General features: G+C 38.7%; 1 protein-coding gene across 3 annotated transcripts in view; it reads left to right on the top strand.

Annotated features, from left to right (window-relative positions):
* Positions 1-21,810, top strand: part of pgfb (placental growth factor b) — a 44,922-nt gene extending 23,112 nt beyond the window's left edge. Inside the window, exons 2-7 of one of the 3 annotated variants that reach the window (XM_057860069.1) lie at positions 1,888-1,924; positions 10,553-10,758; positions 10,832-10,911; positions 14,041-14,070; positions 14,142-14,204; positions 20,197-21,810. In XM_057860069.1, coding sequence (XP_057716052.1) covers positions 1,888-1,924; positions 10,553-10,758; positions 10,832-10,911; positions 14,041-14,070; positions 14,142-14,204; positions 20,197-20,218 — 438 coding nt within the window. In that variant the 3' untranslated portion in view covers positions 20,219-21,810. Of the gene's footprint in view, positions 1-1,887; positions 1,925-10,549; positions 10,759-10,831; positions 10,912-14,040; positions 14,071-14,141; positions 14,227-20,196 lie in introns of all 3 variants that reach the window. The other 2 variants (XM_057860068.1, XM_057860071.1) reach the window with 2 other exon arrangements.
* Positions 21,811-22,225: the final 415 nt, after the last annotated feature.

Here is a 22,225-nt window from a genome sequence, read left to right as displayed (position 1 = left end):
TGGGGCACGTGCCACAGTATTGATCTGCAGTGCCCCGTTATAAATTTTTCATTCATTCATTTTCCATGCCGCTTTTCCTCACGAGGGTCGCGGAGGTGCTGGAGCCTATCCCAGCCAACTACGGGCAGTAGGCAGGGGACACCCTGAACTGGTTCGTTATAAATTTCAACGGTAAAATAATAACAATAAAAATACTTTGGAGTTTTAAGTTGACTGGCATAATCTACAGAATATGTCTGCTTAATATTACTGTTTATTATTACTCTATTTACTCCATACACACAATCAGTACATAGCTCCTTTATATGGTAATTTATGCAAGTAACTTTTTTCTGTGATTGGCATATGAGTTGACACTTCCCTGCAGCACCTTCAGGAAATATGCTACGTTCATGTATATCAGGAGAAATTAGTTCCCATGTTGGAAAATCGTTCTATGCGTTGTAAAGTCGTAATACGGGATAAAAAACATGGTTGCTACAAAGACGACTAGCCTATTTTAATGCTCCAACAATACATCACAAGTTAAGTGACTGATTGGCGCTTTTTATAGACACCGTGTAATAGGAATTTTTTTGTGTGTGTGTGTGATTATTCCAACAACACGTGAATGCATGAATGAATTACGGTACGTGTGCCAATCATACAGTTGACGGTGCAAATGACATCTTCCCACCTGCTTTACAGGTTAGTGCCAGATAAATTGCCCATCCTTATTGGTCGTTTTTACCTCTGTGTTGATATTTGATTGGTCGCCTATTCCCATGAATTGTGAATTCAAATTGTTCAACTTTACTCTTTACGTATCAGGCAGTTAACTGCCGTAAACTACTCTGGTCTCAAATTGAATAAGCAAATTAGCTGCCATCTTTTAGCAGACTGGCAATGAATACTATGACAATTAGGCCTTTACTCAATAGCTTTGTGTAAGATTGTCTTGATATGATACTAAAATGAATAGAATCAATCCGTATGAATGAATTGCTTATCTTCGGGATATAACCTCAAACAATTTTGTATGTAGGCTCATCTTAATTTCCAGCTGTTTTACAAGCCTTTTATCTGTTACTGCAGTCCCTTTAATCTGTAACAAGATTATCTTTTATTTCTATATGACTCAAACAGCATGACTCTTTCAAATGGATATTAAAAAGGTATTTGTTCCCAGCAAGGATAAATCAGCAAGGAGGAATGAGAGAGGTAAGCTAGGTAACCCACCCAGGCAACATAAACCACTTTTATGTCACAACCTACCAGTTGAGAAACATTGATTAATTGCATAACCGTGAGAGTGATATATCCTAATTTCTGTTCAGACAAAGTAGAGCAGCAGAGTGTAGGCAGAGGTTAAGGAGAGATGGAAATTGATGAGCATGAGGAGAGATGAATTGACTATCAACAAGGGATGTCCCAATTTTGATTTTGGATACTGATGACTGAAAAATAAAAAACTTTTTTTACAGAAACTTGTATATTGGTTCGATTACCGTATATAGTTTAAAGCGCTATTTCTGGCTTTTTATGGTAAGTGCCCGCTTACCAGTGCCCCAGTATTGTATTAGGTCTAGTGACGCCCCTGGTGTGTGCTCACAGGCCCGGCATGTCAAACTCATTTTAGTTTGCTGTGCCAAATGAGTTAACTCACTGGCTGCCATTGACTGCATGAGGAATCCTTTCATTTATGTTTTTTTTCCCCAGATGGCATCAGGCCGAGGTCCTATGTTTTCATCAACAAGGAAATTGTTTATCATGTGATCCTGGGATTTTAAATGGGGTGGACTTTGAGAACTTCAAAAAATATACACTTGTGTTGAACAATCTTTTAAACCTGTTGACCTGTTGTTTTTTTGTTTTGTTTTTTTAATCAATATTCATTCTCCTTCTCAGAGTCTACCCGCGTTGAGCATAAACAGCACAACTAATGGTGAGTATTTGTCATTGTTATCTGAAATGGTCAATTTAGCCAATAAAACACAGTGGGTATGTTTTGTGTACCTTGCATTTGTGCATTTTGGTAATTATGTATACATGAAAGATATTTACTGAGCCAATGATTTGAATAAAATAACTGGTTTTCCAGAATTCCTTCCTACCCTGCGAGACGTCCTAAAGCGGCGAGTACTTACTGTTTTCCTTTTTATTGAGTCTTATTTTTACCTTTTCATTGCCTCAAAATCCTTTATATTCTTCCTGTATGTATCGAAACAAAACAAGCTATTTTTACCTTTTCATTACCTCAAAATCCTTTAAATTATTCCTGTATGTACAGTGCCTTGCAAAAGTATTCGGCCCCCTTGAATCTTGCAACCTTTCACCACATTTCAGGCTTCAAACATAAAGATATGAAATTTAATTTTTTTTGTCAAGAATCAACAACAAGTGGGACACAATCGTGAAGTGGAACAACATTTATTGGATAATTTAAACTTTTTTAACAAATAAAAAACTGAAAAGTGGGGCGTGCAATATTATTCGGCCCCTTTACTTTCAGTGCAGCAAACTCACTCCAGAAGTTCAGTGAGGATCTCTGAATGATCCAATGTTGTCCTAAATGACCGATGATGATAAATAGAATCCACCTGTGTGTAATCAAGTCTCCGTATAAATGCACCTGCTCTGTGATAGTCTCAGGGTTCTGTATAAAGTGCAGAGAGCATTATGAAAACCAAGGAACACACCAGGCAGGTCCGAGATACTGTTGTGGAGAAGTTTAAAGCCGGATTTGGATACAAAAAGATTTCCCAAGCTTTAAACATCTCAAGGAGCACTGTGCAAGCCATCATATTGAAATGGAAGGAGCATCAGACCACTGCAAATCTACCAAGACCCGGCCGTCCTTCCAAACTTTCTTCTCAAACAAGGAGAAAACTGATCAGAGATGCAGCCAAGAGGCCCATGATCACTCTGGATGAACTGCAGAGATCTACAGCTGAGGTGGGAGAGTCTGTCCATAGGACAACAATCAGTCATACACTGCACAAATCTGGCCTTTATGGAAGAGTGGCAAGAAGAAAGCCATTTCTCAAAGATATCCATAAAAAGTCTAGTTTAAAGTTTGCCACAAGCCACCTGGGAGACACACCAAACATGTGGAAGAAGGTGCTCTGGTCAGATGAAACCAAAATTGAACTTTTTGGCCACAATGCAAAACGATATGTTTGGCGTAAAAGCAACACAGCTCATCACCCTGAACACACCATCCCCACTGTCAAACATGGTGGTGGCAGCATCATGGTTTGGGCCTGCTTTTCTTCAGCAGGGACAGGGAAGATGGTTAAAATTGACGGGAAGATGGATGCAGCCAAATACAGGAACGTTCTGGAAGAAAACCTGTTGGTATCTGCACAAGACCTGAGACTGGGACGGAGATTTATCTTCCAACAGGACAATGATCCAAAACATAAAGCCAAATCTACAATGGAATGGTTAAAAAATAAACGTATCCAGGTGTTAGAATGGCCAAGTCAAAGTCCAGACCTGAATCCAATTGAGAATCTGTGGAAAGAGCTGAAGACTGCTGTTCACAAACACTCTCCATCCAACCTCACTGAGCTCGAGCTGTTTTGCAAGGAAGAATGGGCAAGAATGTCAGTCTCTCGATGTGCAAAACTGATAGAAACATACCCCAAGCGACTTGCAGCTGTAATTGGAGCAAAAGGTGGCGCTACAAAGTATTAACGCAAGGGGGCCGAATAATATTGCACGCCCCACTTTTCAGTTTTTTATTTGTTAAAAAAGTTTAAATTATCCAATAAATTTTGTTCCACTTCACGATTGTGTCCCACTTGTTGTTGATTCTTGACAAAAAATTTAAATTTTATATCTTTATGTTTGAAGCCTGAAATGTGGTGAAAGGTTGCAAGGTTCAAGGGGGCCGAATACTTTTGCAAGGCACTGTATCTAAACAAAATAAGCTGAAAGCGCACAGTAGAACTTTTGGGTGTCAAATTCACATCTAGTAGGAGTCCAAAGGCGTAGGTTTGCATGGGAACGGTAGGAACACAACACTACCAACTTTTCAGGATGCTCAAATTTTCCCCACCAACTTTTAACCAATCTTATTTGCGTTATACAAGGTGATTAATTAAATTAGTTATATTAATTAAATGAATTAATAATTTAATAAGAATTAAAATAAGAATTAAAAAGTTTTTTTTTTAACAAGTAAATCATTTTTTACTAATTAAAAGTCATATCGGCTTGATGTGGTCCGTGCCGCTGGTGGTGGTCACACTGAGCACTTGTAAAGCTTGACATAATAACTCTAAGTTATATACAACAGTTGTTATCCAGCTTTTTTTTTCTTTTAATATACTGCAATGGTTCTGGCACAATCCTTTTTCAATCACCTTCATAATTACTTCAGTTATATAGATAATTTTGATTGTCTTCTCATATTTTTTGTAAGGATAGAATTTACCCTTCCATTATTAGGTTAAATTATTTTATCATGTTCAGACTGACATTTACCCCTTGTCACTTGCTGAATGTGCCCGTCCATTTTTTTACCCTCAAATGCACGTTTGATTGACTGGTGGCTTGAAAACGCAAACACGCACACTCACAGCGCCAACAGAAATACACCATGTCGACAACATGCCGCCTTCTCCACCCTCTTCGAAGATAAGGGATATTTGAAGGTAATTTTTTTCGGCCAGCAGCAGCCAATGTAAATAATGTAAAAAAGACGTCAATGTTGTGAAGGTGGGGAACACACCACTAATTTTGCTACTGAAAGTCCAACCTGCATCAGAATTAGCATAACATTAGACTGTGAATTTACTAACCTTCAAAACTCGAGCAGAAAGCTGCTCGGGGAGAAGTGTCCTCATGTATGTGTTTTCTACTCTTAACATTAATTAAACTTTGAGAAATAATGTAGTGAACCAAGATTTAGCTCCTTCTCCCCAATTTTCATTTTTATTTATCGATATTATTTATTTATGTGATCTTAAAGCAGCCCAAAGGAGCTTTTGTTTTTTTTGTTTTTGTTTGTTTTTTAGTTTGGCTGTGCTTGTGGACAAAAGCCACAGTGTTTTACCTGAATGATTATGAATTATTTATTTTTGTCATTCCCTGACTAAGACGTTTTTTCAGTTATGTTTATTTTCTTTATTTAGACGGACAATGTTGAGTGCTCTTATTAAGACAAATGTTTTTTTGCATTACTGGATAGTTAAGAGATTATTAACAAGTTTGTATGTATTGCGCATGTTAATATAAGCTATGTTCAAATATCGCAATTCGAATTTGAAAATAAAATCCACACATTTATCCTGGAAGTTTTCAAAATGTTTCTTTGGTAGGTTTGAATAGAACGGTGAATCGCCTGAACCAATACATATGAAAGTGAGTATAAATCAATACAGATTTATTTTGCATTTATCATTTAGCCTATCAATTAATTGGGTTTATGTTCGTGAGAAATGTAGCCCTGATCCCCGTTTACCCAGTCTGTTTGGTCCTGTTAATGTTCTGTCCCTAGAAAAAAGTGCACCGTATTTTCCTCACTATAAGGCGCACCTAAAAGCCTTCAATTTTCTCAAAAACTGACAGTGCGCCTTATAATGTGCTTTATATATGGATCAATATTGATTAATCATTGCAGGACATTCTCTTGAGTGCAGTACCATCTAGAGGATGTATAACGCAACCCCAACCACTACTACTACTACTACTACTGCGCCTTATTATGCGATGCGCCCTGTGTATGAAAACAATTTTAAAATAGGTCATTCATTCAAGGTTCGCTTTATACCCTGATGCGCCTTATGGTGAGGAAAATACGGTATGGTTAAGGTAACGGTTACGGTAAGGTTACGCTGTTACTGTATATCGTCCCTACCAATGTTGAGACCGAACCTACGCCCTTGGGTAGGATGTTTCACAGGTGTCGGACCAGTGGTGGAACAAATGTGAACAGGGCCAGGGGGAGATGAGTAGCAACGGCCCCACCCTCATCTGCCGAGGAGGGCTTGAGGTGCTAGTCGTTCAGTCCCTAGTAACGACACGGGCCCCAGCAGACAACCATCTGAGCAGGGGGTTTCGGATCATTAGTCGTTAATGACTTGCGGGCTCCAGCTGACTGGTCGGAGGGGGCGGGGTTGCTTGCAAAAATATTTTAAAAACACAATATTAGAGCTTTGCGCGTTATCTGACCTTTATTTTTCACCTCTTCCTCGCTCAACCATGCCCCCTTTACGCCCGCAAACCGGGCCCCGTAGAGGTTCGGGCCGAGGTGCGAACACACCCCCAGCACCACCCTAAACTACGTCCATATGTCAGACATTTCACAATAAAATCATACAAATGCCAGGCAGCATAATCTCATACTAAAAAATATACAACTAAAGCTTTAGCTGCTTCGGATATTATTGTAGAAAAACTACTGGTCCGTATGATAGTCAATGGAAATGTAGCAACAACAAAAAAACAGCAACTCAAAGAAGCAATTATCAAGTCCAGAAAGAGATGCAGGTAGAAACTTTTTTATTGATTTGCAATTTCAAACAATGAGAGTCCCCACTGTTCACTAAAATTCCCATTAATACACTATTTATTATGGTTATTGATGTTTAATTATTCATGAAAATGACGTAAAACAGCATATGTTTAATAATATGGAAGGTTCATGACCCCACCATCTATGGATGTTTCTCCCCTCCTTCCACGCCTGCCTTTATCAACAGCTGTTGTGGTGTCAGGCTGGGTTGTGCAAGCTCAGAGGTCAAGTCGGTCCCAGTGGTGCCTGCGGGGCAGCTCGGCTCCAGCGGGGCTCCGTTCACGGTCATATTTCCCATGTTTATTTTCTCTCCCTTCTCTATTTGGTCAACTATAGTCGACCCTGTTCCTATCCCTGTGACTCTGCAACTGGGACACTTTTACACACTTCCACCCCACGAGAGCACTTACTGTACCTTATGCAAGTTTCTGGATACTTAACAGTTGACCATCTATTATTAACAGAGATGCGTAGTAATGCGTTACATTTACTCCATTACATTTAGTTGAGTAACTTTTTGAGAAAAATGTACTTCTAAGAGTGGTTTTACTCAGCCATACTTATTACTTTTATTTGAGTAGATGTATGAAGAAGGAATGCTAATCTTACTCCACTTCTATGGGCTACACGAGTCGTCACATTTTTCCTCTTTATTCTACATATTAGATTTGACACTTTTTTGCTAGAGACGCCAACAATGGCTCTAACAGTGTTACCAATGAGATGTTGCAACAATAATCACATGACTCCATTATACCAATCAACTCAAGCTTGCTGTTTTATGATCACACCGGCCTGCTCAATCATGAGGTGTCTTTAAGCACCGGAAAAAATTAAGTACAGTATGTGACATAAAGTGCTTCCATCAAGTTGACTCGAAAGTGCGGATTTTAACCTCTCTCCCAGTTTGTATTTGGCACCGATTGACAAAGGAAAACCGGCGTTCTGCCAAAATGTGCTGCATTGGCGAAACGTGCTACAAGAGGCGAATTTGATACCCAAAGTATTACCCTGCGCTTTTAACTTGTTTTTTTTTTAGATGGATACAGAAACAACGTACTAAAAAATGCCTTAAGAAAAAAAATTAATGTAGTTATATCAAATAGGGACGGTTTAAACATACTACGTGACTAATGTGGTCAACAGATCAACACGCTGCTTTAAAGCTACCACATGAAAACACAATGGTTAATAGTATAAGAGGGAAATACATGCAAAAATGATTTTTGAGGCAATGAAAAGGTAATAAAAAACTCAATAAAACAAAAAAGTGAGTACTCACCGCTTTTAACTGATGTGTGCATATGTGCAGATGCTAGCGTAAGCGCATTGAGCATTGGGTAGGATGTCTAGCAGCGTAGAAGGAATTGCAGAACACCAGAGGTATGATCTTTTAATGTCATAACAGAACATATCTCCACTAGAGGGCAATCATGCTCGTTGGACAAATGTTGTTTCTTTTTTTGTTTTTTGTTTTTTTTGGGGGGGGGGGGGGGTTCTTTGGTTTAATGTGGTTATGTAATAGGCAATAATACAGAATAATAATAACAACTCGTATAGAAAACTTTGTGCTGAGAAAAAAAAATACCTTTGTTGAAAATAATAAATGAAACATAGTAAGCAGTTACTCACAATGTTACTCCTTACTTGAGTATTCTTTTCACCAAATTCTTGTTTACTTGAACTTGAGTACGTGTTTTGGATGACTACTTTTACTTTTACTTGAGTAATATCATTTTAACGCTACTCTTACCTTAAGATTAATATGAACTGCAAGTATATTGAAGTCAAAACGGTAAATCCTGAAAATATCAGCAGAAAAAAAAATCTTAATTAGCATTAGTGGTAGTAGTAATCAAATATTGAGACGGTTCAACTATATACAACAACAGATGACGAGGAATCAGTCTTTAAATCTGCCGTTTAGCGCCTCCTATCATCATAGGGCTCCGGCGCCTCGATCTCGTTGATGAGCTCACTGAAGCCCCTTTCACATATGCTGAAACACCGTTAAAATCCTGGGATTTAAACGGGCAGTCCTTGTATGTGAAAGCAATTTCCCGGGTCGACTGACATGGAGATTATACAGACATTTCACAGGTCGCATCTAATTAAAATGTCCAGGACTTGCTCGGGATGAGGCGTATGTGAACACAAGCGTTAAATTCCTGGGTCACAGCAGGATGGCTGAAGACATAAATATCATAGTGGGGCGATTGTCATTTCCGCTTTCTTCGCAGTAAGATGAAAAGCGGTAAACAAACATCGCAATTATCAACACAGCAAGCTGGAAATAGCTAAATTAAACTGAAAACATAATGAAATTAAATTGCTACTGGATCGTAGAGCCGAGGAAGACAGTCCATTGTCCATCTTTGGAAATTAGTGGTTTATTTTGTTGCCAATGTTAGGGTCCGCAACTGCGGAAACAAGGTTATACCTCAAAGCAGAAAGCAATGGAGGGATGAGTTCAAGGGTTTATTAAATGCAAACAAAATACACACAATCACGGAAAAGGGGGAATAACACAATAGGTCCGCGACAGTAGGTTGACGGAGATCAATAATACTAACCTAAGTGGTAGGCAGACAGCCGATAAGACAACAAAACAAATACACTTAAATACCAGCACATCGTAGGGCACAGGTGTCAAACCGATTCCAGGAAGGGTCTAGTGGGTGCAGGTTTGCTTTCCAACCAATGAAGAGGACACCTTTTCACCAATTAGATCTTTTACATGTGTAATCAGTTAAACTTTGTCAGGTGCTGCTTGTTTCAGCAGGAAGTTCATTGGTTAAACTCTCTGCGCGTTATCGGTTGGAACAAAATCCAGCACCCACTAGGCCCTTTCTGTAATCGGTTTGACACCTGTGTCGTAGGGGATTTCAAAACAAGGGTGGCAGAGGTGTCGAGTGGCGCCCAGCGAGTTAATATCTCGGCACCCTTCTCTTGGATCGCCTGGGATTAAATACAGTCTTGATGAGCATGAATTGGCTGCAGTTACAACGTCGGGAACGCTCCCACAAACGGCTCTGTAAAGAAATACGATATGACCAACATTGTGACAGCCGATGCCGGCCATACATGACGTAATGTTATATAATTGTTATAAAATCTCGCCAGCAGCCCTTCCCACGCAGAGAGCGCCAGTGGGCAACATGGGCCAAGTCTATGAAAGTGTCCAACCCGTGTCATTCTCGGGACATCTACATGCGTGAAAGCAATCCCGCGTCATTACCTTACACGGGAATTTACCGGGATGTTTGTGAAAGGGGCTTGAGGGACATATTTAGCATTGAGCACTATGGATGACGAAGTGTTTTTTTAGTGATTCTGGTTTAAGTGTGGATTTTATATTTTAAGAATGAAAATAATAAAATCATATTAATAATATTATAATCATAACAATGGCAATAGCAACAGCTATGGTCGGTCAGTTTAGTATTTGAAGAGTTCTTTTGCAAAAACAGATATCTCCATTTTTATCCATTTTCAATATTTATTTGATCTACAAACTTTATTTGGAATGTATTTTTTCTTTAATATTCAGACATGATTGAAAAATAATTTAAAGATTGCATTCTATGAATAATGAATAGGAAAATTCCTAAATCAAAAGTAATAGGAAGTGACTCCAAATCAACAGGAAGTGTTGATTTAAAACTATAAATGCCCCCAAAATCAGGAACTGACTGTGAATGCTCTGTTTCAGTACCATTGATGGCGCAAGACGTCCAACCTATCTTTGACCCTCCAAGTCAAAAACGGATTGGACATCTAGCGCCGTCAATGGCAGCCGATGAGCTAACACAGACACTATTCTAGTGGAAGATTTTGGTAGCAACTTGCTTGTTGTTTTTAATCAGCGACCTTTTTAAAAAAAAAAAGATATATTGATTCTTAGCAGGAGCATATCGATAACCTTTTGGAATGCAAAGTATCACGAAACATCACTATTTCGATAGAAAGTATTGTCACAACCATAGTCAAAGCTATATTTTCTCCAGTAGAATTTAATTTGAGTTTTTGTGGTTGTAATTGTGTTAGCAGCGCCAACAGTGTTGATGTTCCAAGATGTATGGGCTCGGAGCTTGTGCCGGACCATTGAGAAACTTGTGGAGGTGGTGCAGGAGTACCCATCAGAGGTGGAGCACATCTACAGCCCCGCCTGCGTGCCTCTGGTTAGGTGTGCGGGCTGCTGCGGAGATGAAAAGCTTGAGTGCCACCCCACTCTTACCACCAATGTTACAATGCAGGTAGGCTCCACTGAAAATGCTGGACAATTCCATGGTTGCTTACTGTATCTCCATCCTTTTGTCTCTTCGTCAGCTGCTGAAAATAAGGCCAGCAGAGCTTGGCGAGGAATATGTTGAGATGACTTTTGTGGAGCATCAGACATGTGAATGTAGGTAAGAAATAAAGACAACAACATTATATCTACAGTACATGGTTTTGATTTGTTTTTGTTTTTTTTTAATAGAAACTCACTGGCCACATTAATGTCATGAGAAATATCTGCTTTTTAATAGTAATGCACTTGTCGGAAATATTCAACAATATGCATTTTACTGTTCTTGTAGTCGTCAGAGGTGTGGAAATGCACTACATCAAACTGAAAGTATTCATATCAATTTACACTGTACAGCAGTGTTGTCAAACTCATTTTGGTTCCCGGGCCACATTAGATCTCATGTGGGCCGGACTAGTTTATATTTGGTCAAGTAAGTTAACTAACTGGCTGCCATTGACAGCCAGATGCTAGACATCTAATATAGGTAGTCCCCGGTTTATGACATGCTAAACTTACGCGATTTCGACTTGACAAAGTCATTTGTACCTCACAGTATCTTATTTTTTACTTTACTTTATTAATATGATGTGTTCTGTCCTCATAAATGTGAAGTTGTTCATCTTGACAGACAGCAAACAAGGCAATTGTGGTTTCTGAAGCTTTTTACTTCTTTCACTTTAAACAATTTTTAAAGCTTTAACACACATACAGTGGGGAGAACAAGTATTTGATACACTGCCAATGGGTTTTTCCATTGGCAGTGTATCAAATACTTGTTCTCCCCACTGTATGTAGGCTTACTGTATGTTCAAAACGACACACATTTTAACAATAAAAACATTTGACAGAAAAAAATTTGTGTTCAAATGTCCATCTAGTCTGATCAATATGTAAATTTAGTAGATTAAATTAGCCTAATTTGCCTGACAAAAGTCCACTATCTTAAATGCTACGAATTATAACGTATTTACAATTCTCATTTCAAATCGCTCACACACAACTCCACAAACTGCAGCTCTAAACTAACTTACAAATTGAAGGAATCTGACCTTCTAGCCCAGACATGCCCAAAGTCCGGCCCGGGGGCCAAATGCGGCCCTTGGTCAAATTTCATCCGGCCCCCAGCCTTTGTCATAAAATCAATAACGTCTGGCCCGCACACAGACTTAATAAATTGGTCAGCAGTACTGCTACCAGCATATGAAGTAGCTTACACACTAAATGCTGCTCCTCATTTACCCACCAAAAGGCAGCAGCACTCTAAGCAACATTACCCCGGGTGACCCCTTTATTCGCAATTTTCTAAAATGGCGACAATCAACAAAAAAAAGAAAGTTGACTGCGACGGCCGACGCTTCAAGGAAAGGTGGAAATTGGAATATTTTTTCACTAAAATACGCAACAACTGTGTCTGCCTCATTTGCAAAGAGACAGTCGCTGTTTCTAGAGTTCAATGTGAGGCGACATTACCAAACAAGACACGCTGACATGTACGACAAGATTACAGAGAAGATACGTCGCGAGAAATTCAAGCAACTTGAATCTAGTTTAATTTTACAGCTGCAGTATTTCATAAGAGCCCGAGAGACGAAAGAGAACGCCACAAAGCTAGTTGCGAGATTGTTGAAATTATTAATTAAAAAAAATAATAAAGCAAATGTGACACACGGAATGGCTTTCTAAAATTTGCCTAAATATATTGCTGTATGTAAAGGACATCAGCCAAGGTCGGCCCCCCACAATTTTACCACACCAATTCTGGCCCCCCTTTGCAAAAAGTTTGGACACCCCTGTTCTAGCCAGACCGCCGGAATCGCGCCAGCCGACCCGCCGGAACCACGCTGGCGCAGCGCCAACGGGCTGGGCCGGCGGGACCCCGGTAATTCCGGCCAGAAGGGCAAACTCCACGCATTCACCTTAGTCTTAACCCTTTGTACTGACTCCATTTTGAAAGGTTTAAAGAAGGCTCACCGAGAACAAGTTAACAATTTATTCAGGTCAACAGCGATCAAAACGGCAAGGCGAAACAGAAACATTCAAGCGAGGAGGCAAACTTGTACCAAAGTCACCATATCAGACGTCAACAAAAGGTTCCCGAGAAAAATTACACAATTAGTTTAACATTCAGTCTTTTGAAGGCTCTCGTGGGGCAGGCCGTGGGCAGAAAGAAGGGTGTGTTTGGGATTATTGTCTGTTTGTGGATTGGACAGGAAGATTCAGGAGTTACTGTTGTGGATTTTGCCACCTCAGCGTCAAAGGGGCTCTTGGAGTCTTGTCAGTCGTGTTATCTGTTGGATATCGGGTGTTCTCCTGTGTTCCTTGTGTTAGGACAGACCGTCCCGCCATTTGTTGTGGACTGTCAGGGAGAACTGATTGCGAGACTTGGTGGTAAAGACGTGTGTTTGTCATCGTCAATCTTGCTCAGTTAGTTGTATGACTCACGCACTGGGCTTCCGTGATAAGAAGGCGTTGTTTATCTCTTATGCCCTATATTCTGCTTCTTTTCTTTTTACTATATTGGGTGTTTTAGAGTAATACAAACAGCTAGACGGTGCCTACGAGAAAAGGTACTAGCTCCTTCGTTATGCATACACAAACATACAGTATATTAGCTAAAACAACATACAGCCTTTTGTAGGCCAAACCAGAGCGCAGCTTTCCTTTGTCCATATCAGACGAGTCTGCTCCTCAGGCGACAGTCCAGTCAGACCCCACGCTGCCACCAGAGGGCAGTGTTTCCGCCTTCATTAAACAAAATACAATACTTTTGGACTTTTTTGATAATAATTTTGAGATTTAGGAGTACTTAAGTACTAAAGTGAGTTAAGTGGGTTCATTCCCATTTACGTGGAAATTCAGGTTACGTCGCCAACATAGGAACAGAACTCGTTCGTATCCCGGGGAATACCTGTACACTTTGACTAGGAGGGACGAATGTCAGCCCTCCCAGTCAGAATGAATTAGACATCCATCACTGTCATCAAAAAATGAGCATTCACAGCTAGCTAACTCACTGGCTGCCATTCATGTCACTAGACTTAAGCAAACATAACGGAGTAAAGGTACCGAAGCGTAATGCTGCCACCCAAAAAAATAAATCATTATCATGTAAAAACGTGATACTGGAATTTTTGGTGGGGGTTTGCAGCAATATGTTGCTGTATAAATGTAGCGTGTCTGTAAATATGCTAACGTATTTTTTCATGTCTTGCCTTTGTATAATTATGTTGAATTTTGTGTTCCTCAGAGTCAAAAAACCTGTTGGGAAGGTTGAAAGGTAATGTCATGGATATTCAGAGGAAAAAACTTTTTTACTTGTGTTAACATATCCTCTTTGACTCACTGTAGGAAAAGGCAAAGAGGAAAAGGACGGAGGAGAAAGGAGAAGCAAAAAACAAAAGACTGTGACAGGTGAAGACTCAACACTAAGAGGGTGATGGTATTTGTATTTTGGCACGGTACGGGCATCATGGTTCAGTGTGCGCTGTCAAAAAAAAATCTTTTTTTAGAGTTAGTCCTCCTCCAATCCAGGTACAGGTACTGCACCTAAACGAGCGACCAACATTACAGAAAAAAGATGACAAACCAAAATAGACTAGTTATGCTGGCTTCACGTGCTCTGGGAAAGATGAATCTTACCAATTGGTAGTTGGTCATTTCCAGTACATCCCGTTCATGTGCTTTTGTTGTCAAAACAAAAACAAAAACCGCAATCACGGACTTGATTTTAGTTTGTTGCGTGAGGAGAATTGCTTTAGACGTATTGTTTCATCTTTTCCAACAAGCATATATTTTAATTATATATATGGCGGAAAACACAGACAAGGCTGAAAAAGCAGTTTCTGCTCTTGCACCCCTCTTTAAAATAAACTGCTGTATTTTTAAGCAAAAAAGAACGTTATGTTTGATAGAACTATATGTCTATATGCTGCCATAGCAGATTCATGGCACATTAAGCCCCCAAACTATTTTTAATTTGTCCGTTATACGCTGGAAACCCCCGTTTACAAACGTCGCGCAACCGCTTTTGTTTCAACCTAGCCATAAAAAGAAGGTAAGTAATCGTATTTATTATTTGAAATGTCTGTCATTTTTAGCTTAGAATCATTAATTGATGTCTAATATTTCGTTTAAAAAAAAAAAAAAACGAATTTAAAAAATCATTCACTCGCATATTTTAAACTAGTGATGCACGATAATACATTTTTCAACCGATAACGATAACCGATAATTTCCTCCTCATTCCAACCGATAACCGATAATGTCAAGCCGATAATTCTATTAAAAGATTTATGTAAAACTTTAAAGTATACACAAAAGAAAATATTACTGTGCAAAAATATAATTTATTGCTCTTTTTTTCAACATAAAATATGAACAAGTATTCACTTCCAACATCTAAATAATGACAGATTGTCTGACATTGTGTAATGGTACACTTTTGGCAACAATTACTTACAGAGTAAATACCTAAGTTGCACAAAAATCCCTTTAAAAGTAAGCCATTCCTAACATGTATAACATTAATACACTGCAAAACACACCTCCTTAAAACTAGTCAGTTTTAAGTGTAAATCTATTGGAAATAAGTGAAATTATCTGCCAGCGCTTCAAGTGTATTTCTCTCAGATTTCTTGGAAGAAAAATAGCTAGCTGAAAATAATCTTAACAGCCTTATTTTAAGCAATACATTATTATACTTAATCCTAAAAAAACTTGGAAGAAGAAAAGATTTTGAATAATATTTGTGGCTACAGAATGTTATGGTTATTTCATTACAACAGGAATGTGCATATTTAAATTGATAAGTGTTAATAAGTGCCAATAAGTTTTGATTATCTACTGTGACTGTAATTGAGCAGACAAATAAGTTAAATTAATTTGAAAAGTGATTGCTAATGTTATATGCTTTATTGCGCACTGTGAAAATGATTAACTCGAAGAGTGAGATGTCATGTACCCATTCTGCAGTGCTTTGTTTACATTTGCGGCACTCACGACATGTGCTTTACAGCAGCTAAACTGATACACGGCAGTACTATTTGGATGGAGTTGGAGCTCGCAACTCCGTGCGTGTTGTTTTGTGCCTGAGTTTTGTTAAGCCGAAAATAAAGGCAGCGTTACAAAGTCATCTGACCGCTCGTCATTTTACAAACTGAAAGCATTATTGACTGGCTGACTTCGTTTTCTCCATGTTTAAATTATCATCTAACCACTGTGCCATCATGATAAGCTTACTTACTGGACATCACTTTTCCAAATATCCGTGGTGAAAATGTGATTGGCATGTTTTTCATGAAGAATGGTGGTCGTAAGGCTTTGGCTCTCGGGTCATTTCGGTAAAAAAAAAAAAAAAAAAAAAAAATCGTGTCTCGTCTCGGCGGCTACGTTCGTACTGGATAATCCGCCCGCACCGGCCTGTTCGCCGCGGCGTAATCGGGGCCTGGATCTGCTCGCACGCCGTGGGGGAACGCTCGAGAAACCGGGGTGTTCGCCGGAGGTCCTGAAGCCAGGGAACCGGGCGGGGCGGCGGCGGCCTGCCGGACCGGCCAGAGCGGCGGGCTCCGTCGGAGGAGGGCTGCTTGCAGACTATCGGTCTCCAGTCGTGCCGGTGTTTAGCCTTAGATGCGAGTTTACCACCCACCTTGGGCTGCTTTCCCAAACAACTCGACTCTGTATTGTCACAAGCCCCGTAGTTTAGCTTGTGTTTACAATAGCTTTAGCATTCCCGCTAGCAGCAGCCTCGTATTCGTTCCAAAAATCTTTGTGATGCAGTTTTAAATGAATGCTGGGTTAGTGATTTTGAATGAGGACGCTTTCTTTCGGCCTCGTGGAACTTCTGTGGTACGTTTCGCAGATGGCGAGAGCGTCGTTTTTTCTAGTAACAGCCGCCATAATATTCAACTATTTCTTGTCGTGTAACTCCGCCTCCTTAACCCCTCCTCCCTCGGGCTTTCAGAGAGGGGAGGGGTTGAAGAGGCGGCGTGCTGAATTCTTCGGTTGTGCACATTTGGAGGCTAAATCAAGTATATAATTATCGGATTGCATTATCGGTTGAATTTTTTTATTATCTGGATTATCTGTGTGACGTCATAATTGCCATTATCGGCCGATAATTATCGGCGACCGATATTATCGTGTATCTTTATTTTAAACTTTTAAACAAATTACGTCACAAAGAAAAAATTTGCGTCTGTAAAAAAGTCACGGATATCTACCTCATTACTATCGCTTAATTGTATTTTTTTTCGTTACTGTCGCATTTTGCCCAATATTTTAGATGCAAAATAATCGATCCAATTAAAAGAAAAAAAACGTTTAAAAGGGTAAATAGAGGTATGAAAATGAAAATCTCAACCACTCCTCGATGTCTGCGATTTCTGCATCGCAACCCTTGTTATATTACCATGTTTCACTCATAAAATCCCCCAAAAATCCAGCTTTGGCCATTCACAGCTATGTCTTAACACTCAGTGGTACATGCTACATGGAGTTTTTGGATCAAAACAAGGTAAATATGCGATAATATCTCGTTATAATCATGGCGTCTTTAGTTCTGCTCTCACGTGCTCTCACCTCCAGTTAGGGTTTTGCTGTTTTGCTTTTTTTTTATTTTTTTTTTATAATGCCCTACTGTTCAAAATTTTTCATCTCCCAGAAAATTTAGATTTCAAGCTTTCAGATGATGTAGCACACGTGCATATCGGACAATTTTGAAATTTGGCCAAATTGGGGGTCTCAGAGCGGAACTACAAGTCACCTGAGTGTTTTTTGCCATATATATATGGCGGAAAACACCTGTCACCTGAGTGTTTTTTTGCCATATGTGTATATATATATATATATATATATATATATATATATATATATATATATATATATATATATATATATATATATATATTATACACATTTTGTTTGTAATGTTTTATAAAACACTTGTTTAAAAAAAATTATAAATGTGTACTCCACGTTAACACACAAATAGACGATAAATCTACTTCAAAAACTTCTTGTAAACTTCTTACCATTCACAACTTCTTGTTTGTACGCCGCCATTTTGAAAAGCAAAAGGTCCACCAATCTTGGAAACTCGCTTATCATAAATAGTGCAATCGTCCAATTGCAATTTTCGCCTCGACAAGTGGTATTCACCATAATCACGAAACCACATGAAGGCAGTATTTCCATTGATTACTACTAGGCAACTTATGGCAAATGTACAGAGTGGGAACCAAGGGCGGACGGTCATACGGGCATAGCGGGGATTTCCCCTGTGGGCTTAAAATAGCAGAAAATAGCGCACCCTCGTAATCCAAGCATTACGGTAAATGCAGCGAGCGGCAAAGCATCGCTCGCGATGTTCCCAAGTCTTAAACTCTCTCAACACTCTAAAATATATAACGCCACCACCGACATCATTTAACCCTTTCAGACCTCCATTTTTCTGTTGGGCAAAAAAAAAAAAAAAAATCTTGCACTGATCTTTACTTTAGTCAAACAGCAGAACAAAGTGCAATTTTTGGGTCGGGGATATTTCATGCTTTTATCAGTTGTATTTCATGTTTGATGAGAAATGCGCACTTTACGTTATTCTTTTTTAAGTTGTGTTTGGTCAGGCATTTACAAAGAGCCAAAAATGGCAAAAAAGCGCGTGCCAAACCTCATGATTTGATTTCAATTTCATCCAATCATCTCCCAGAAGTGGCAATAGCAACTAAATTCAGTGTATATATTGGTTTAGAGACGTGAACGCGACATGTTCTTCAGCAGCATGCTCAGGTCTGAAGGGGTTAAAAAGGAAATTAAGTCACCTGATCTTAAAACCGCTCCATCTACATGTGTGCTACGTGCCCTGTCATGTTAGTAAATTATTATGCGATTCCAATGGGTCATTTTAGTAATTGGTAGGTTACTGTTCTCATTTTTGTGGCACTATAAATCCAATAATCTGAATATGTACTGTCTAAGGTTGGTGAATATTAGTAGTGGACCTCTCTGACTACTCCCAGACTCAAAACTATGCATTTTTACGGTACCAATACTTGGAAATATGAATTAAGCTTCCTAAATGTGGACTTTGATCTGGTTACAGATTACAGTTCTCATTTTTGTAGTACTGTAAATCCACAGTTTTGAATAAATTCTGGCCAAAGTCAGTGAATAATAGAAGTGGATCTCATGGACTACTCACATACTCAAAATTGCATTTTTACTGTGCCAAATTTTAGAAAATTGGAATCAAAAAGCCCTACATGCAATCAGGTTGATCAGGTTACAGTTCTTATTTTTGTGGAACTGTAAATCCAGACCTGAATAAGTTCTGGCCAAGGTTAGTAATGGACCCCTCTGTGTTGCTTGCTGGATGGCTTTCAACATCGTCCATGAAGTGGGCTGGTCTTTCAGTGACTACACCTATCCCCCGCCACCCCCCCCGCCACCCCCCACCCCACCCCCAACCGATGTCCGACCCTGCTGGGAACTATCAAATGCAGTATTACTAACACTATTTATTTTATATTTTCAAATCAGGAAATGTTTATTTAGCTTTAGCCCTAGGCTGAAGTCATTAAAACACTGAGTGAGTATTTATTTTTTCACTATTTCAAGAGATGCTTTATCAGTTTTGGAACGATTTGCATTTTTAATTTTAGCAAATATCAAATCAAATTTATTTCTGTAGCTCTAAAACCCAAAAGGTCCTCAAAGTGCTTAACGACAATGATAAATAAAAGGCAGGAAAGTATTATACAATGACATGAAGAAAAAAAAAAAAAAACAATGCATCACGATAAAAGTCAAAACAGCAAATAAAACAATAAAACATAAAATCTGAAAACATTAAAACCTTTAAGAAATAAAAAAAAAAAAAGAAAAAGTGACTCTTTAACCACGATTTAAAAAGGCCTAGATTCGTAATGGTGCAGATTTCATGGGGCAGGCTATTCCACAACCTGGGGTCAGCAACTGCAAAAGATCGGTCACCCCACTGTTTAGGTCTCGACCTTGGAACTTGCAGAAGAAGCTGGCCAGTAGAACGAAGAGCCCTGCCAGATTAACGGAGGGTTAAAATCACCAACAAATAAGAAGGAGCCTGGTCATCTTATGTGGGAGTGTATGTCCACTTGTAATGGTTTACAGTTAACTGTTTGTAATCCAACATTTAAAATGGTATATAAAAGTTACCAAAGCTGACAAGTACTACCTGACTTTAACAGTTACCTCAGTCTAACCCTACAAATGAGGGTGTGTAGTCTATTTTTGCACATAAACTGCGAATTAACCCAAACCGTGACCCCCATACCAAACTGTGACTTGAGTAGGGGTGCAACGGTACACATAACACGGTAGAAACGATTCTGATGGCGGAGCAATGTAAAATGTCACGTCTCTTGTCCTTTAGATGCCAGATCCCTCGAAGGTAACTGCAGTGGCCATCCAAATCCCTGCTGCTGTGTGGCTCGCTCATGATTTTCAGCCCAGCGACAGCATCAAGTCGTCTCTTTTCGCTCTTCTTTCGAGGCTGAGTGTCCAGCAGGAGACTCCAAAGATGTGGGTTGTTGTGAAGACATGCCCATCTAGCGATGAGCGCAGTGTGATGACAAAGGTTCAACAGATAATGTGCTTTCATTGGTGGAAAGCCTGCTGTTACTCAGTTGACACAATGGACACACACCTGGGAGCCAAGTGCAATGTAGGACCAAACAGACTGATTACACCAGTTATGTTAAATGTTACATTTCTTTTTGGTATTTAAAGTTTGTTACTCGTGTTTATGATCTATATTTATTGACAGAAATAAAGCTTAAAAAAAAAAAAAAACAGGCCCGAAATATATGCTTTGTGCAAAGTTGCCTTGACTGATAACAGAGTGAAATGTCCCCCTCTTGTGTTTGTTAGAGTAAACACAATGTTACCTACTTTTGAGATGCAGAAACCTGTCATTAAAGTGCGGAGGATGAACATTTTACTTAAAGCTCTGATCTAAATGACAAATTTGTTTTCCAATGAACCAAAGAGATGTCCCCAAGATTGTTTTGCATTAATAAATAAACTGTGATTCATCATACTCTAGTTTTTTGTTGTTGTTTTTATACTCATAAGTAGGTTCTACATGTATGTTATATACATGGGGCAAATTGAAAACTCCACTCACCATTTTGGCGGTGCTCTCCGGCGTTTCATGGTCCACATTTTCAATCCTTGGTTCTTGCTCAGTAGTTGTTGTCGCTTTTTAAAGCTTAGGTTTGAAAAAATTACGTTCATTCATCTTGCGTCTGCTGTTCTCAGGTGGTTTTGGCTAAGCAAAGCAAATGACCGTCTAAGGTGCTAGTCACACGGTCTTTTTGATAAATAATTTTGACCCATTATAAAAATATTTTTTTGTTTATTTCATTCATTTTTGTTGTTTGCTTTATTGCTGTACAAATTTTATAGACAACATTTTACCGGCAAAGTCCTAATTTTAAATTTATATATAGGAATGTCAATTACATGCAATGAAACTTTTTGGCCAACAGGGGGGCTATGTCCCCGCCCCCCCTTAATCACCACGTATGGTAGAATAGCCGAACTTTTTACTCATGTAAGAGTAGCGTTACTTCTAAATAATATTACTCAGGTATAAGTAGTCATGCAAAAATTTACTCAAGTACTGTATTGGCCCGAATATAAGACGACCCTGATTATAAGACGACCCCCTCTTTTTCAAGACTCAAGTTTGAAAAAAGACTTTTGAACACCAAATTAATTTTTATACAGAAAATAATTAGAGTACATCTGAAACAAATTATTATAACATATTTGAGAGAAAAAACATTATTTTGCTTCATTCAAATCTTAATATCTGAACATTTAAATATGTAAACTAAAGTGCAATCACATTTGTAAAATAATGGCTTCTGGTTTTTGAAATGTAAATAAACCAATCTATTATGATAAAACAACAAAATTGCAATAACTGCATTAACCATCAAAGTGAAGTCTAACTGTAACTGTAGTCTTGAAACAAATCTGAATAAGGAAAAATGTTGTAATGAAATAATGCAAACTGGTTAAACTTGAGAGTAGCTGAGATCTCTCATGACAGAACATCGCTTCAATGATATCTGGCGCCATCTAGCGTCGTGAATGGGTATTATGTCTCGACCTCGAATATAGTAGAAAACAGTAACACTGTCTTATATTCGGGCCAATACGGTATATATATATATATATATATATATATATATTTTTTTTTTTTTTTTTTTTTTTTTTAATAAATGGTTTTTAAGTACTTCAAATGTAATAATTATTGAAAAGTTTTAAAAATGTTACGGTCCCACCGAATTATTTTTAAGGCAAAATAACCAAGAAAAATGCTTGTCTTTATTAAAGGGCAACTGAAGACTTTCCATATTTTGGTGTAATCGTACGAATATAAACTTTGGAGG

This window comes from Corythoichthys intestinalis, chromosome 15, assembly GCF_030265065.1.
Source record: "Corythoichthys intestinalis isolate RoL2023-P3 chromosome 15, ASM3026506v1, whole genome shotgun sequence".
NCBI classification, from domain to species: Eukaryota; Metazoa; Chordata; class Actinopteri; order Syngnathiformes; family Syngnathidae; genus Corythoichthys; species Corythoichthys intestinalis.
This window is presented reverse-complemented; position numbering and strand designations above follow the sequence as displayed.